Below are 18,001 nucleotides of genomic sequence, written 5' to 3'. Positions count from 1 at the left end.
ATTTTTAGCAGTTTAGTTTCGTCCATTGGATTGCCAACTTCAACTTATGATATGAATTAAAATAATTCACCCCCCAACATCCGAAGCTCAGCCCTCAATTTTTTTTCACCCACATGATTAGTCCGATAAGTATCTAAATTGACTTATATCTATTTTAGTTAGTGATTTAGATCAAATGAAATTGAATATACGTAGGTTGTGACATGAACATATAAAAGAGCTCAAAAGATTTATAGACCAAATATATGTAGACATATCACTGAAATTGGAAAAAGTACATCCACAAGCTTACTGAGCTCTAATATTTTCTTGACGTCTCGCACTTGAAAAGCTCACGGAAGCTGATGTGTTGTTGAGAGAAAATGTGCAACATTACTAGCACACGAAAATAACAACAAAAAGACGTCCACGTGAAATCGATCAATAAAACAAGTATGATTTCTTTTTACATAGAAATAACCTAAGAAGATATGTTGTGTAAGCAGAATATAATTGTCAACAAAGCGACTCTCTCCAACATATACACCACAGAATAACCAGCTTGGACAATAATCAAACCCATAAATGTCTTCCTTTATTCCACACCTGCCAGTCTCTTTTAGCCAAACCTGCTCTAGGGAAACCACTTAGCGGGTTCTTCGACTGCTGGGTAGCTTGGTTGATGGAGATGATTTCGCCTTTGCAAAGTCGACCAAGTCTTTGAAGAGCATGTCCTCAGGTTTGGCTTGCTGGGCTGATGGCGAAGAGTCTAGACCGCCCAAATGCTGCTGATCATGTTGTTGAAGGTAATTGAAGTCTTGCTGGTCTTCAGCTACAAATCCATCATAAGGTGATATCGAGTTTCCATCAGAATAACCATGCTTCTGCTGCTCAAAAAACTGCTGCCTTTGGCCGTATTTTGATGGGGGTGGTGGTATCACACCAGAAGGCTGCGGCAGTTCCCAAGGAGCCTTTGGAGGCTGCTCTTCGCCGGATTTTGCTGCTTGAATAGGCTCATCGTACCTGGGTGGTCCAGATGACTTCAATGTTGGAGCTGATTCAGAAGAGCCAAGGGAGCGTGGAGCAAGAGCGGGTGGCAGAGGTGCGCCAAGTGGTGCATCCAGTGGTTGTTCTGATCTGAAAACATCACCACTTAGATAGTCGACTGTGTTTGCCTCTGTACTGATTGGCCTCGATGGTGGGGGTGGAGGAAGAAATGGGCTTGGGTTTTTGACATTAGAAGCCTTCCTGCTCTGCCCTGTTGCAGTATCCCTTGAGGTCCTGTAGCAATGTCCAAAGATGACATGATCTTAGTTAGGTAAGCATGCCCATTTGAAGCAAATTCACTACCATTCGTAGAATGGTAACTTATACATACTTCTGCTAACGAGTTATGTTCTAACACTACCAAAAGAATACAATGCTGGGGAATTTTTGATGCTATGAACTGCACATGTTTCCAAGGTTGTCCAGTGAGATTTTAAGAAGCAGCTAATACAAAAGACTCCATAATATTAGATGCAGCGAATATTGCAGTTAAGAGATCCATTTCATGTGTGAGAGAAACAAAATCCATTTATCCATCTACTTAAAAAAGACATAATTGTCTTCCTTATTATGGCAGAAGATTTTCCAAAAACTGAAAGCAACAAATGTGAACAATTGGCATAGCATTTCCATTCTTTAAAAGACTAATGACAAGCCAAATACCATTAACATGGGCTACATAATATGAAAAGACTAAAATCTGGTCCAGAAGAGATAGGTTACTAAAACGCCTGTCCTAAAAGGATTATATAGCTCAACTCAACTGCAGGAACATGTAGATAATCTCATTGCCTAATCACAAGCAGTTGACAAGTGACTCATGCTAAAATGTGGGAGAGAACAGTTTGTCTCAAGCCATCCCAGTTCACCTATATTTACTCCAAAGATGCAAAGCATGGTGTATTTGTATTAATAATATAAGGTGCAACACCAATGCCACAGTTCATTTAACACAAAAGAATGTAAAACACAAGTTGTCTCAAGCCCTCACAGGGTCTAGTGCTTATCCCAATTTTGGTGATTCACAATTAGAGATATTTTCTTTAGGCACAATTTTAATCCAACCACAAGTCATGAATTCATAATCTCATTAACATTCAAGCTCATGACTTGCGATCAGATAGCCTCGAGTTTGTTTAATTTGATTACTATTGAGATATTAAGTTGTTGACCAGACATAAAAATGGGATACTAAGGTGAGATCTTACAAGTCTATATTAAGTTGCAGTTTTGTGAATTTGACCATTGGCTAATTTGGCTTTGCTTTAAAATTTGAACTTCCTTGCAGATCTTCAACAAACACTAAGATGCACAAGCTAGAAATTTAATCCAATTTGCTTGAAGAAACAACTACATTTCCATCACTGGGCTCATGAAAACAGTTTGAATGAGTCTCAACATGCAAGAATTAAGCAAGTATCATCATAGGCCTGCAAAGATTTGCTTTTGCAATATGGAGATATGTCAAAGCTTTGTAGCACAATCAGTCTCCAAAGCCACGCCAGTGGGTGCACCTCTGTGTTAGTTGGCACAGGGCAAGATTTGGACCTATGATGTGGGCATGTGTCAGTCTATGTCGATCAACTTGACTGTCCTTTGGCTTGAGATGAAAGTTCCAACAAATCTTCTAATAAGGATCATGAGTGAAAAATACATTAAGAAAAAACATATTCAGCCAACTTCTCACACTAACTCCTAAAGTTGAAGAGACAAAATAAATCATGTATACTAACAGCTATCAGAGAAACATAATATCCTCTTAGCATAGGTGTCTCACCCATACACCATGCCTTACTTCCATAATTAACATAAAAACAAGGTATGCAATATCGTACCGTACCAAAGTTTCGACATTCGTTCGATATATATATATATATATATTCTTATAAAAAGCGACGTCGCCGAAAAAGGCAACGCGACGTCACCTTTTTTTAAAATATTTATATATAAATATAAATAAATAAAAATATATATTTATTTTTTTATTTTTTATTTCGTTTCATCCGGTAACGGGTGGTCCATGTACCGGTCAACTGATGAACCGGTACGCACCGTCCGTACCGGATAGTATTATTCAAAATTGCATATCTTGCATAAAACTATTCATAAAAATAGGCATAAAAAGAAAATGTAGCCTCATGTAAATAAAGTACCTGAGAGACAAATGGGATAAATCATCCTCAAGCTCATCATCTTCATATTTTACATTATTAACAATAGGTGCAGCTGAAGCAAGTGGGGCTCCACCACTTGGAGCAGTTCCCTTTAAGATATCATCATGCCGTTGCAGTATGCGCTGAAGGTCATCATTCAAAGCTAGACCCTGACAAAGAAGCTCTTCATCTCTGTTACAAAGAAAAATGCAAAATAAAAAGAAAGAATCAGCATATAAGATTTCAACTCCATGTTACTTTACAGCACACTGGAAATCTAGACCATACCCAGTATTATTTACAAGATGCATGACACGTTTTTTATAAGAATGGCACTGCTCGACCAGATCAACAATAATTTCTTGCTTTAAGCCCTGTCATGTGAGGCACAATTAGCTAAGATATGAAAAATGTCTAAATCAAGGATGTATTGATCTATAATGCCCTTGTATGAAAACCTCCTAGTAGTAGAGGCAAAAAATTAAGATGTCATGACAAAAGCAGGATATATTTGAAAGACACTTGTAGTCTACAACTTATCTGACACTGTTAATTATATGTTAGAAGCATCAGATACATGTTTGATATGCAACAATTCAAAACAAAGATGAAAAATACTCATTTTACTTGAAAAGGAAGTTGTAACTTAAGTTACAAGGAAGTTACATAAGTGGTGTAACATGATTGTCAAATTTGCTGCAAAAAGTCTGTTATGTGCAGAGGTCGATTACATAATAGAGGATCTTCTTTTCTTATTTGATAATTAGTGATGAAGATATAACATTTTTGGCAATCATATACCATAACCAATAATCAACATTCTGTATTGCTACTGAAATAGAAAAGAACATGGGAAATGAACCTTCATTAAAATCATTAAAAAAAGAAATAAAGATGCATGATATTCTACATAAAAATCTCATTTCAGAAATAGCTATTCATCCAAAAATATTAATAAACAATTCCTACAAACCATTATAAACATGTTTTCTAGTTTCTAATAGCACTTTCCTTTTCCAAAATTACAAAAGACTTGACAGGAAATGGAAGTGCCTACAGCATATCCAATATAAATTCAGTTCTTTTCTAAATTTTGTTTGAATTGTTTGAATTACTATACTCATACATAATTCCAAGCTCCCTTAACCATTTGCAAACTGTAGCCTTAACTCCTCAGACAAGAAGAATTAGAGATGCTCTTGCTATAGCTCCAATTAAAGTTTGAAAGGACTCACTTTTCTGACACTCGAACACAGCAGATTCTCTTTTCCACTAATTCTTCACCGGACAGATTAATGAAACTTCACTAACTCTAAAAGTTCCCATAATTCATTCAGCATAATAAATGACTGCAAACCATCCACCACTCACCCGTCTCTTGGCTTTCTAGTCTCAGTTATGCAAATTTAACCCAGAGTTTCTTATTAAAAAGGAATGATCTAACAGCGTACATGCTGAAATGCAGAAAAATGAGGATCAATGGCATTGTAAGTGAACAAGTAGAACTAAGCTTCCAAGTTCTGCAATACGAGAAGTGCATAAGTAGGAGGGGTCTATGCCATTTCATGTTCCAAACAAATAGGAAATGGTTCGGTTGAGAATGAAACCCTGTATCAAAAACAATATTGGAAAGTTTCTACCTCTCTGTTATTGGGATCCAATGCATTGAGAATCTCAGATAACACATCTACTATCCCTCGAGCACTCTGAATATCTTGCAAGCTGCATGAAGACAATAGATTGCTCTTAGAATGTGAATTTCTCAAAAATTCTATGTTTATAAACATGTGGTAGGTAATCAAAAGTATTCAGTATACCTGTGTATTAAAGGTTAATGCATAATTATTTATGCTTCATGCACAAAGTTTCAAGCAGAATAAAAAAAATTAATAAAAACATCACAGTCTCAGCTATTTTCAGCAGGTATAATTCATTATCTAATTAGCCAGCACACATATCCTTGTATTTGCATTCAACAATCTGAACCTTACTTTTTACAAAAAGATCTCACTAATATTACCTCCTCCTAATTCCAACAACAACAAAACCGACACAGCTATAATTCCTAACCATTTGGGAATGACTACATGGATCTCTCCCTCCCAGCCATTGAGCTCTACCACAATAATATAAGTCAAACCATGGCCTCCTCAAATTCTTTCTTTAATTGTTTCTGACAATTTTTTTTAGATATTCCTCTAGCTCTCTTGGAACAATTAGTCAGCATTTACAAGTCATATTTATACAATTTACAAACCATCATAAATGATCTTCACTTATAAAATTTGAGAGAGAGCAGAGACAAAATGAGATCGAGAAAGAGAGGAAGTGAGAGAGTGAGGGCTGATTTGAAGATTCTGGGGTCTGTTTATAAAGCTTCCAAAAGCCCTCTAACAGCTATCAAATAGCTAGTTGGGTAGCATCACTTCCAAGGTTACCACATGCTACAGCGCCTGGTACCAGTCAACCATGCATACTGGTCCTATATTGACTGGTATACCCTACTCTAAGTCTCGGTCGCTGTCAGAGTGGTGAATATTGACCGTACCAAACTGTACCAGGCGGTATTGTATGCCTTGGTTGAGACTTGAGACAATGAATTCTAAAGTCAATAGTGTTTAGCAATATCCCTGTCACGTCCAAACGGTATAAAAGATTAATGACAAAAAGAAAAAGACAAAAGGAACGTAGCAAAGTCATTACCACTAAAACAAAGAGGTGCATAAGATTTAAACAGATCAAACATTAATATTTGCATAACAGAAAAATCTGAAGTAGTAACCTGAGAGCAGAAACATCAGACTGAAGGGAAGCTTCTAAAGCAGCATCTTCATATGCTGATGTGGCAGGCTGATATTCTATAGGATGAGTTTGTGGAGGGGTAAATAGTGGCACAGTGTTTTCTGTTCGGGGTGGGAACTCAACTCCAGCAGCCTGTAAAACAAAATGAACAAATTCTTCCAATATAACTGTAAGGCCAAAAGATTTAGCTGCCCCTGTAAATATGCAAGGAAGAAAACACAAAATAACCCAATCATGATTAACATGAATATTTGCTAGCAAATGGGATGACAAAACGCATAAATAAGATGCCTATAAAAGGAAACAGTAATTTTTTTTATTGCAAAAACGTATGGGTTGTCAATACACAGAAGAAATCTAGGAAATAACAGACCTAATAATACGGAAAGCCTGAAACATGCTAAGCATGTGCATTTACCGATATATTAGTTCTAGTGGCCCAGATTAGCACAAAAATTGCATTCTTTATGTTGGTGAAAAACACATCAGTAAAATGTCAGATAACTGGTACGGACAAAAGGATTAGAACCTTATGATCGTTTTATCCCATTGTAATATATTACATCAAGATAAGAACTAGCAATCAATCTTATTGTTAAAGAACAGAGAATTATTAAAAATCATTTGGATGTTTTGACTAGCACTTTGCTTAATTCCCTCATGATCTTTGGCAAATGAAAGAGATATTAAAGCGAAGGATAACAAACAACTCATACAACCGCATATGGAATGGTTGCCACTTTAACTAGGACAAGCAAAAAAATAACCAGGTGCACAGCAAAAAGATGCAAACCCTAAGTTCTTGGTATGCAGCATAATATTGGGGATGTTTTCCTCCTGCTCTCCCAAAAGCATCTTGCCAAGCATCTATCAGAATTAAAATCTTTTCTCTCACATTCAAATCTGGCTGCAAACATGATTCAGGAGACAGGTATTATGCATGATGTTAAGGAACAAATATTGAGATGTCAAACACAATTGATAAGAGGTGCTACAGATTTGGTACTTACCTTTTTCTTCACTATTTTAACCATTTCATGTAAAATATCCCGCTCAACAATCTGATGGTGAATATTGTCTCCACAATTTTTGCTTAGAGTCTCTAGCACCTAGTTAGCATTTTTTAGTAAAATAAGATTACCACTGGAGACAGAATATCAACTAAAACATAGATATATCTTTTTTGGGAGAAAGCCAACTAAACCAAAAAAAGAAAAACGATCTCTCAAATAGCTTAGTTGAATCTGTTATTTGTGACAGTAAGGTAGAATGAGCAACAACACTTGTTTATATAAACTTCAGAATCCATTTTACCATCTGTCTTTATATAGATTACACACATATACTAGACATCATTATCACAGTGTTGCTAGAGAAAAGCATGTTAAGTGCATAACTAGAGTATAAAATCATATTTGTGGACAATAAAGAACTTCATGTGATCTAGGAGTATTTATTGCATACACATGGTCAAGTGTCCATTTAAACTTAAACTAATTTCTGTAGGTTGAAGTTGACAGCATCCTGGTGTATATACTTAAAACTTAGAAGTATTTAAGGCCTGCTACTGCAACAAAATAATATGAATACGAAAATACTTATGCATTACTTCTAAGGAAGAAAAGAAAATTGTTAAAAATTAAAATTTTACTATATTTCTATCAAAATAACCATCATAATTATAAATCAGAACTCAATAAATACTTAAACATAATATCAACAATTGAATATTAAACATTTCGAGAAATAACAATTTCTAACTGGAGGGGAATATGCACTTACAAAAAGTGCTAGAAGTTGAATTTTTGGGTTCTTGCTTCCAAGACGCTTCTTAAGTACTTTCAGTGCATCCTTTGCTTGTCTGTTCATCAGAAGACAGATTCATAGAAGAAGCTTTAGTAATATCAGTAACTTACAGGTATGAACCAACTAACATTCTTTAGAACAACAAAAGTATAGCACATTGAAATCAGAAACCTCCACAGACCATCAGAAGGGAGATTCATAGAAGAATCTTTATAAAGGAAAATATCAGTTACTTACTAGCATGATCCTAACATTTTTTAGAACAACAAATGTAACACCTCGATTAATCCCACATCGGAAGTGGACAAGACTAAGATTAACTTATAAAGGTCTAATAAGTGTACTATTATCAAATTCAGCTTAAGCATTTTGACCAGTGATTTAAATCAAACAAAGTTGATGAGTCAGCTAACCCATCAAGCTCGGGTCATAACATTTGGTATCAAAGCCGACCTAATATTTGGGCATTGTGAGGAAGCTCGAGTATGACACGACTATCCATGAATGGAGTCAAAGGACTAGTCACGACATGAGGTCACCACTGAGTTATGTCTCACATGCACCATGCTATGGTTTAATTTGGGTTATGCTAGGCCTTAATGAGGATGTCAAACCCCTAAGTGGGAAAAATTATAGCACCCTGATTAGTCCCACATCAGAAGTGAAAAAGACTAAGATTGACTTATAAAAATTTGATAAGTGCACTACTATCAACTTTAACTTAAAACATTTTGACCAGAGCTCGTGACAACAAAAATAAAGCACACTAAAAAAAGATATTTCTCTAAAAAATTGGTTAAGCAGAATTGGCTGCCTCTCTAAGAAGGTTACTCGCATCGTAGAAATGGTCAGTTGCCTCATTGTTTGCAGTGATAAAGCAATAAGTATGGTGACAAATCTATAGCCTTCAGGATGCAACGCCTTCATCAAGTCATTGAGGTGATGGAATTATATGTTAGAGGGAAAATAGAGTACAATCTAAAGTCCAGACATTGATTTGGATGTATACATTTAATATTTATTATCATGTCCATTAGGCTCATGTATCTTCTTTTATATATTTATGATTTATCATCTATAAGGAGTGAAACTTATTTTTTCTTAGAACTCAAGGTGCTTGGATAAGGGCAATCCAGAATTAGCAGATAGAAAAAGTCAAACGTACATTTCAAATAAAACCAACGTGTGTTCAGGCAATTTATGTAATAGAAATATATGTCCAAAAACTAGTGCATTCAGGCATTGATTTGGATGTATACATTTAATATTTATTATCATGTCCATTAGGCTCATATATCTGCTCTTATATATTTATTATTCATCATCTATAAGGAGTGAAACTTTTTCTTTTTTCTTGGAACTCAAGGTACTTAGATAAGAGCAATCCAGAATTAGCAGATAGATAACGTCAAACGTCCATTTCAAATAAAACCAATGTGTGCTCAGGCAATTTATGTAAGAGAAATATATGATCATAAACTAATGCATTCGGACTCCAAATACTGGTGAGGTCATGCCAGTTCCATCACAAAAAGCTTGGGTATTCCTAAAGTTTGGAAAAGGTAGACCGTTGGATGCGTTAGCAGTGGAACCTCAAAGTTGCTCATCCATCTGATTAGGTACTCCCAACAAAAACTGAAACTTTATGCCGAATCAACCAATGTAAACCCCCCTAAAAGCTAGTTCTACCAAAGGGAAAGAACAAGCCAAGAACCTTACCCAGGATCCATATTGATAATGTCGCACAACTCGATGTTGATCGCCCAATCCGGGCCGATCAACATATCGCTCGTCGCCCGATCCGCACACGCCGCAGCCGAAGCCATCACGAAAAGGCCTGCAAATCGAACCCAATATGAACACCGAGAACCACAAATTTTACCATCATATCCAAATCGACCACCCAGAACCCTCAAAATCCTCTCTCTTTTTTTTTACTTCAAGAACATATAGACACAATCGAAGTCAACATAAATCTAAAGAACCCACGGATCGATAGGATGACACAGACAGACAGGATCCCAGAGGCAAAGGGTTTACCTTGACGCCGAAGGAGAGGGAGACGGGACGGGAAGAGAGAAGGGCGAAGAAGGGTCCGTCTTTTGGATTCTTATCTTGGGGAGGAATTATAAAGACAAAACAGAGAGAGAGAGAAGGATTTGACCATCAAGGAGCCGACTTCAATAAAAAAATAAAGTGGCAGTGGAAGGAAGGAGTCGTCGGGGTAGAAGAGAAGATCCCAAACACGGACTTTGATTGATTGCTTAGCTTCTGCGTGTTTGTTGATTCTGCAGTGCCGCGGTGGTCGTTCTGTCCACACACAGCGCAAAAGGTCAAAGCCACCAATTCTGATTGCGCGATCGACTGCTAAGACCCAATTCGACCTTAATTGCATGCGTGAAACCCTAGTTCGATAATAAGGAATTATGCTATTATTAATTTGAGCTTAAGTATTTTGAACCAAATAAATTTCGATGACTTTGACTTTGACTTTGACTTTGACTTTGACTTTCCCCACATGAAAGCGTGTTGTGAGAGCAACTAGAAACCGATTTGAGGGCTTGTGCAAAGCTTATGCTTCCTTGCCAGTGTTAAATCATATATTTCGGCACTTGCATGTTATTTTAGGTTTCTAGAGATTCGTAATCATCTAATTAAAATTTTAACATATATCAGGTCATCATATTTTTCTCTCTTTCTTAATATTTTTTTATAACATCTTTATACTGTTTTATAATATTTTTATAATTAATTAAAATTATTATCATGCTTTTGTTCTATGTTACCGTGTGTTTTTGGTATCGTTAAAATTGTTACAACACAATGTAAAAATATTATAATTGGAATATATATATATATATATATTTATTTATTTATTTATTTATATATATATATATACACTCTCTCCCATACAATTGCCTCTTCTTAAACACTACTTAATTGTAAGCACACCTGCCGCAGTTCTCATGCCGGATAATGATACAAATGCAGAGGCAAAGATGCATTCTGCTGCTATGTCTTGGCAACAATCCTCTGATCATAGAATAATAGCAAGCAATCCCAGACTCAAAGCAGGGATGGAGATGGGTTTCCATGGCTGAAGGAAGAAACAGCTCGTTGGTCTCCTGCAAAAAGGTGGAACATGTTTAAAGAGTATAGTTTTAGATCTTAATCTTTCTTGTTATATGCAGATTACTCTGCATCAGTGAATCCGCAACCCTTTTCTGTATGCAATAAGGTCATGCAGCTGCAGGGAAAGGAGTTTGCTTGCTCGTTCCTCTCCACCACTCTCCATCTGCCAGCATCTCCAGGAGAGAAGAGGAAGAACATCTTAAGAAGGCAACCCCCACTCTGCATGCTCTCACTCCTCGACATCCTTCTCCTTGCCTTGTTATTCTTCTTACCGCTCATCTCCCCTCCACCGCCGGTCTTTCTCTATCTCTCTCTGGCCTCGCTGACTCCACCATGTCCCAGGGCGTGAGTTCGTAAGCAGACTCCACCATGCCATGCGCCATACCCAGCTCTGGGTGCCATGATCTGTGCTTCGCATCATCAAAACTGAACTGGCCAGTGATCATGACTGTGGGAGACAGGAAAGGAACGAGAAGAGGTGGAAAAGCAAATGCTTGTGTAAAATCTGCTACAGTGTGTGATTCACATGCTGCCTGGATTACTGCCAGGTGGGGTTGATGGTTGGCTGGAAAGTCAAGGCTGCTAAGTAAATTCAAATACGGGTGGAATTATTGCAGAATCTTCTGTCTCCAACGAAGACCAACAAGTCTTCTATCTTCGTCAAAGACCTCTCATCTTTTGCTTGGCTATGGTTGTCTCGTAGCATCACAGCGACCGGTTTGCTTGGATCTCTGGCAATGTCGGTCTTCTATCTTCTCAGATCGGGTCTTGTATAGGGTGGCATTTCAAATCTACAGTGTATCAGAAAGGTGAGTTCGTCGTTCCATTCGAGAGCCAACATATATACTGTTCTTCTTAGCGTGCAGGCTCTCGAAAATGACAAAGAGAAACGACCTCAGCTTGTCGTCTGAGCTGTGTATATACACGACATCCCCACCGTTCAGAACATAACACGTCATTTTCCGATACGATGGACCGAAGGATGACTTCAGAGACACGGAAAGCATGATTGGAGCCTCCACCACGCTCAGATAGATGCCTGCCTCAGCAGTCCAACATATCTTGGCGATTATAGATTAATTATAATAACATATATCAGGTTAGGTATTAATTTAATTTAAAATCTCTCTATATTTACTAACATGTGGTTTATGTTTTTGGTCCCCTATTTTAATTTCTCTTTATACCTGAATATTTTCTTATTTATGTGTGGCTCAATAATTTTTCTCTCGTCCGGTGCAAATCAATCCTATTCTCAACCTTAGCTTAGTAGGAGTACTATTAACTTTATTCGCAATCATAAGTTTGACTATTTGATAGGATTAATTTTGTTAACTTAGTTATTAATCTTTTCTTGACTCAAAACTTTTTTCTTTTTATAATTATCCTCTTTTTTTATTATTTCAATATCCTTATTTTATTTTTTTACTAACTCCTAAAAATATTTCATTAAGATACTGCTCTGTTGAGGAAAACCCTCCCTCCTAATCTGTAACATCTGAATGAGGAATATAGCTTCTTATATAATTTCCATCTTCTATCTTCTTCGTTTAATTATTTACATAGTATCAGAGCCACTTGCCTACAGCAAGCTCTCTTCTAGCTCGTTGCTCGACTCCTTACCAACTATTTTTATTTTTTTTATAATTATCTTTTATTTCAATCTCCTTAGTTTTTTTTTTCTAACTCCTCTGTTTTCTTTCTTACAAATCGTAGCACTTATGGTCGGAGTCAAACTAGTCAAACTAATAATATATATCAGGTTAGACATTAATTTAATTCAAAATTAAATTATTAAATTATAAAGTAGATTTAAGTGTATATTCGACTGTTTGATGAAAAATTAATTCTTTGAGTCTTCTTTCTTAATATCTCTTAAACAATTGGATACTATATATATACTGCTACGTAAGATCATTGCTTAGCATACTGTAGTATCAATGGAGCCCCTCTTGTTCCCATACTGCAATCATCATCCATTGGGTTCCATCACCTTTTTCTTGTTAATACGAACTGTTCGATCACAATCACATCACTTTCCTCTCTTTCTCTCTCTCTCTCCCTCGATGGTTTTCAAGTGACACTTTGCGTGCCTTTCTCAGAGGAAAAGTCCATTTGACAAGATGTTGCGATCTCGTTCGTGGAACACTAATGTATATTCCGTAGCACATCGATAGCTATTATCTAAAGGAAAACCAAGATCTATTAATTAGCAGCCACCTCGAAGCACTCTCCACCGCTGTCTCTCGCACTATAAATGTACATGGAGCTTCCACTCCACGGATGATCAGTCTTCTCCCTTGACGCTGTTGTTCTACCAGAGCATGGGAGAAGGAAGCAGCAGCCTACCACCTGGTTTCCAGTTCTTCCCCTCCGACGAAGAGCTCGTCCTCCACTTCCTCCACCGCAAAGCCGCGCTGCTCCCGTGCCATCCCGACATCATCCCCACCATCGACCTCCACCACTGCGATCCGTGGGACCTCGGCGGTCAGCAACCTGGCCCGTATACTTACTAGCTTCGTTTCGTGTTGTTGCATGCATGCGATATAAGACGTATGTACTGTGTCTTCGAAGGTAAAGCTCTTCAAGGAGGAAACCGCCACTGGTACTTCTTCACCCACACAACCCAGAGCAGAGCGACGGCTACTGGCTACTGGCACGCCGCCGGCACCGATCACGAGACGATAGCTAGCAGTTGCGTCGATGTCGGGGTGAAGAAGACCCTCAGATACTACCTGGGCGAAGCACCTGAGGGCGTCAAAACCAATTGGTTGATGCACGAGTACCATCTACTGGATGACGGTGTTCTTCACAGCACCGGCGACGGAGGCACAAGGAAGAAAGTAAGTGATTCAGCTCAGGCAATGCAAGAACCGCGTCTCGTTCATTCAACGACGACGATCGCCGTGCAGGAATCAAACAGATGGGTCGTGTGCCGAGTCTACGAGTCGACCGGCGGCTCACAGTCGAGCTTCCACGACGACGGCGGCTCGGAGCTCTCGTGCCTGGACGAGGTGTTCTTGTCCTTGGATGACATTGATGAGATAAGCTTGCCAAACTGAGGACTTGTCATACTTCTATGGAGCTATTTGTTTGATCACCTTCTTTAACGTGTATATAATGAATGATCTCAGTGGCTTTGTTCTGCCACAAAGCAAGGTGCTTGCTTTTGTTCTCTCTTTCTCTTTTTCTTTCTTTGATGGGTGGAGGATACACAAGCATTAGGTCATCTGTGTCGTCAATGGGATAAGCCTAAAATAGTAGATGGAAGTGGAGATTACTTGAGCTCTTCAAATTCTCAGCTAGGTGCTTGGACCACCAAGCTTGCATGATTGAGATGTTTTCATCTGTCTGATACCATATGATATTGATGGAGCCTTAATGCCAACTTAATTGCTTGCCAACCAATAATTATTGCCTGCCAAGCATTTGCATTTTCTAGTGAGGACTTCACAGAAAGTTTCTTCCTTCAACATATATATCTTAGTATATCCTACAACAGAATTCACATCTAATCAAGAGAATAAAAAGCAAAAGAAACTTAATATATACATTGATAATGTCTATATTTTCTTGAAGACTTTATTGTTTACGATAGTGTCTAAAGTGACACACAGTTCACTTCAATGATAGAGATGTGTGCCAAGATCCACAATTTTGGCACTCATATCATTCTCATGAACTGCCCCTGTCATCTTTGCTTGATGATCGAGTAACAATTGAGCTCTACCATTCATTCCCCCCCCACCACCACCTTCACCTTCCTCTAAAGAAGTCAGTGATGCATGTGAAGATTTGGGCATGTGGCCATGTAGAAACACTTGTTTTTGTTGGATGGATAGGTCATCTTCCACTTTGCTTGGAAACCCATTAAGTTGTGGTGTGGTTAGGCTTTGTGCCACGACAAAAACATGGTCCTAACTTGATGCACTTTGTTTGTTTACGTATGTATTTTGATCTTTTGTATTGTGCATGGGGAGCTATTGGTTGATAATGAGGAAAGTGGGGCTCTTCCAATGTCTTAGAAATGCATCTTCTACTAATGATGCTTATGATGTGGGTTAAGGAGGCATGAGCTTCCTTCAAAAGAATCCTATGGATAGGCTCATCATTAAAGGTTGGGGGTTGCTCCTAAGTGGATTTGGATTCCCACCTAATTTACCCATAATGTCACAAACCTCTTTTCCTTGATATGTAGTTGCTCTAAGAAACGAGACTCAATTTGCCACATCAGCCCTACACCGAGCTAATAAGTGACTGACATGTGTTGTTGGGAGTTTGCTTTGGTTAAAATCACAAATCTTACCCCTACAAATAAAGAATTATTTACTATTAGAAAAACCATTGAGAGATATATATATATGATGTTACTACATCTCCCTCTCATCAACACTATTTATAGAACAATCAAATTATAGATTTTAAGGAGTTCTTTCAATTGCTCTCCAAGTAATTTTATTTCTTATTAGGCCTCTAAAAATACTAAGGTGCTGATTGAACCAAGAAAAACTTGTCTGAAAATATACTTAACAGCGAAACTTTTGTTATATGTCAATACCTCTCTAACGTTTGTACCTTGCACAGTTAGAGTTTTAAGTAGCAAAAGATAATCACACGGTCTACAATTAAAACTAAATACTATATCATCGCCTTTACCGCTGCATAACTCAATTGGGTCACAAATCTGCTCAAGGAACTCAACATTAATTCGACTCCTATTTCTATAATATATTATGATAATGTCGGAGCTACCTATCTATGCACTACTCCGGTGTTCTACTCTCGTATGAAACATATTGCTATTAACTTCTACTTTATGCGAGATCAAATTGTCTGACATCAACTACGTGTTTCTCATATACATACGGCTAGTAGACTCACTCACAAAGCCTCTTGCTCATAAACTATTTATATTGCATCGATTCAAGATCGGCATCCTTGATAGGAGCACCATCCTGCGGGGGTATGATAGCATATAAGATTTTTCCTACTGTATGAGAAAATCTCGCTGCTCTATCGAGAAAAATTCTTCCTCCTAACCTGTATAAATAGGGAGAACATGTATAACTTTTCTATAATTTCTATCTTCTATCACTTTCAATTGCTCTCCAAGCCTCTAGAAATACCTGCTTTACAACAACATTTGCTTTATAAGGTGCTGATTGAACCAAGAAAAACCTGTTTGAAAACACTTAAGAGCAAAACTTTTGTTAGATGTCAATACCTCTCTAACGTTAATCCAATCGCATGATACTTGCAATACTGCAAGACAAAAACAGGAAACATGGTTTACGATTCACCATCTAAAGAAGTATGCAATATACTCGAATATCGAATTAAATCTCGCAAATATTCTATTTGAATCCTCCTTTCTTCTCACTAAAAAAGGTGGAAACATATACTGCCTTCGGAAGTACTCGACAAGCTGCTTGTATGAAGCTTGAGAACTGCCCACAGCCAGCAGAGTGAGGACTCTCCAAGCCCTTTCCACGCGCTGCTCGGAGAGGTGTAACGCTTCCTACCCGAAGCTAATACGACAAGAAGAGATTGTGGTGTATGGATTAGCTCATACGCATGCAGCCTCCTTTTATGTAAATGCTGCAATAGACAGCAGCAGCAGAAGTGATGGAGAGCCTTGTGGTGATCGTGGGAGCAGGGCCATCCGATCTCGCAGTCGCCGCTTGCCTCTTCCTTCTCTCCGTCCCATTCGTCATCCTTGACAAGGAAGACTGCGTCGCTTCATTGTGGCGGAAGCGGTCGTACGACCGGATGAAGCTCCACCTGGCGAAGCAGTACTACGCCCTGCCGCACATGCCCCACCCCCCGACCACGCCGACGTTCATTCCCAAGGAGCAGTTCATTCGCTACCTCGACGGCCACGCGGCGCGCTTCCGGCTGAACCCCGAGTTACGTACCCAAGTCGAGGTGGCCAAGTACGACGCTCGCGTCGGTGTTACGGAGCCCGTGACACCGTAACCGGCGAGGAAAAGCTGTACAAGGGAAGGTTTCTCGTGGTGGCCACCGGGGAGAATGGCGAGGGCTTCGTTCCGCGCCTCCCTGGGTTGGACAGCTTCCCCGGCGACGTCTTCCACTCGTCGAGATACAAGTCGGGGGCTGCGTACCCGGGGAAGTGCGTCCTGGTCGTCGGCTGCGGCAACTCCGGGATGGAGATCGCTTACGATCTCTCAGAATTCGGCGTATACGCGTCCATCTCAATTCGGAGTCCAGTACGTGAACTGCTCACGATCTCCTAACTACGTCAAGTCATTTCAACGTGTTCTTCACAGTCTCTTCTGATGTGCAGTTCCACGTAGTGACCAAGGAGATGATTTATGTGGGAATGGTGCTCCTGAAGTATCTTCCAATGTTCATGGTTGATGTCATCATCCTCATCCTGTCCAAACTAAAGTTCGGGGATCTATCAAAGCATGGCATCATTCGACCAAAGAGAGTTCCCTTCATCACCAAAGAAACAAAAGGACGATCCCCGGTCATCGACATCGGCACCATCGAAAAGATCAAGTCAAAGCAGATTCAGGTGATCATATTGAAGCCATTGGTTTATGCTCGCATATGATGCCATGTCTTATTTCCTTCTCACGAACTGAATTGGAATGACAGGTGGTGCCCGCGATCACAAGCATAAGAGGGAAGACCGTGGTGTTTGCTGATGGTCAATCCCAGTGTTTTGATGCCATCATCTTTGCCACGGGCTATAAAAGCTCAGCAATCAACTGGGTGATGGAAAGGAATTTGGTGCAACCCTTTGTTTCCCCTTCATAAAACTCAGACCGATCACTCATGTTTCTAAGCTCAAGCATATTGTTCATGTAGGACGAAGGTGAGCTATCGAATCAGGAAGGACTCCCACGACAAAGTTTTCCTCAGCATTGGAAAGGGAAGAATGGAGTCTACTTTTCAGGATTCTCCAAGAAGGGCTTGCCCGGCATCAAAATGGATGCACTAAATATTGCAGGTGACATCGATACGAAGATAGAAAACTGTAACCAAGAATGAGAGCTTTTGATATTGTTTAGCACTGACAAAGAAAAAGAAGACCTCAATTCTGACTTGTATCTCTG

The 18,001-nt window shown here is 38.8% G+C and overlaps 2 protein-coding genes and 1 pseudogene across 3 annotated transcripts; 2 read left to right on the top strand and 1 right to left on the bottom strand.

Moving 5' to 3' along the window:
* Positions 1–389: 389 nt before the first annotated feature.
* LOC135639884 (TOM1-like protein 4) lies at positions 390–10,136 on the bottom strand. Its single transcript, XM_065153875.1, has 10 exons — positions 9,828–10,136; positions 9,507–9,624; positions 7,764–7,842; positions 6,992–7,090; positions 6,775–6,888; positions 5,962–6,113; positions 4,820–4,901; positions 3,468–3,553; positions 3,180–3,371; positions 390–1,260 (listed from the first exon to the last, which is right to left on the bottom strand). Exons 2-10 carry the CDS (start codon positions 9,611–9,613, stop codon positions 627–629), a joined length of 1,545 nt encoding a protein of 514 aa, XP_065009947.1. The 5' UTR covers positions 9,614–9,624; positions 9,828–10,136; the 3' UTR covers positions 390–626.
* A 2,780-nt stretch (positions 10,137–12,916) lies between these two features.
* Positions 12,917–14,220, top strand: LOC135640582 (NAC domain-containing protein 104-like). Of its 2 annotated transcripts, XM_065155182.1 has the most exons (3): positions 12,917–13,406; positions 13,494–13,762; positions 13,832–14,220. In XM_065155182.1, exons 1-3 carry the CDS (start codon positions 13,244–13,246, stop codon positions 13,979–13,981), a joined length of 582 nt encoding a protein of 193 aa, XP_065011254.1. In that variant the 5' UTR covers positions 12,917–13,243; the 3' UTR covers positions 13,982–14,220. The 2 variants fall into 2 exon arrangements, with proteins under 2 accessions (XP_065011254.1, XP_065011253.1); XM_065155181.1 differs by having other exon boundaries at positions 12,924–13,406; positions 13,494–14,220.
* Positions 14,221–16,544: 2,324 nt separating this feature from the next.
* LOC135641350 (probable indole-3-pyruvate monooxygenase YUCCA10) lies at positions 16,545–17,936 on the top strand (annotated as a pseudogene).
* The last annotated feature ends 65 nt before the right edge of the window (positions 17,937–18,001 follow it).

The sequence above is a fragment of the Musa acuminata genome, chromosome BXJ3-6 (assembly GCF_036884655.1).
Source record: "Musa acuminata AAA Group cultivar baxijiao chromosome BXJ3-6, Cavendish_Baxijiao_AAA, whole genome shotgun sequence".
Lineage (NCBI taxonomy): Eukaryota > Viridiplantae > Streptophyta > Magnoliopsida > Zingiberales > Musaceae > Musa > Musa acuminata.
The sequence above is the reverse complement of the archived record's forward strand: the minus strand, read 5'-3'. Positions and strand labels throughout refer to the sequence as shown.

Bases quoted from the DNA above. Each gene is read 5' to 3' on its own strand.
- LOC135640582 (XM_065155181.1), top strand. From the start codon at position 13,244: ATGGGAGAAGGAAGCAGCAGCCTACCACCTGGTTTCCAGTTCTTCCCC. The intron at 13,407-13,493 runs GTCAGCAACCTG...GTGTCTTCGAAG, and splicing joins CGATCCGTGGGACCTCGGCG to GTAAAGCTCTTCAAGGAGGA.
- LOC135639884 (XM_065153875.1), bottom strand. From the start codon at position 9,613: ATGGCTTCGGCTGCGGCGTGTGCGGATCGGGCGACGAGCGATATGTTG. The intron at 6,114-6,774 runs GTTTGCATCTTT...TTTGTTTTACAG, and splicing joins CTGCATACCAAGAACTTAGG to GCTGCTGGAGTTGAGTTCCC. The intron at 3,372-3,467 runs GTATGGTCTAGA...TCTTTGTAACAG, and splicing joins CATCTTGTAAATAATACTGG to AGATGAAGAGCTTCTTTGTC.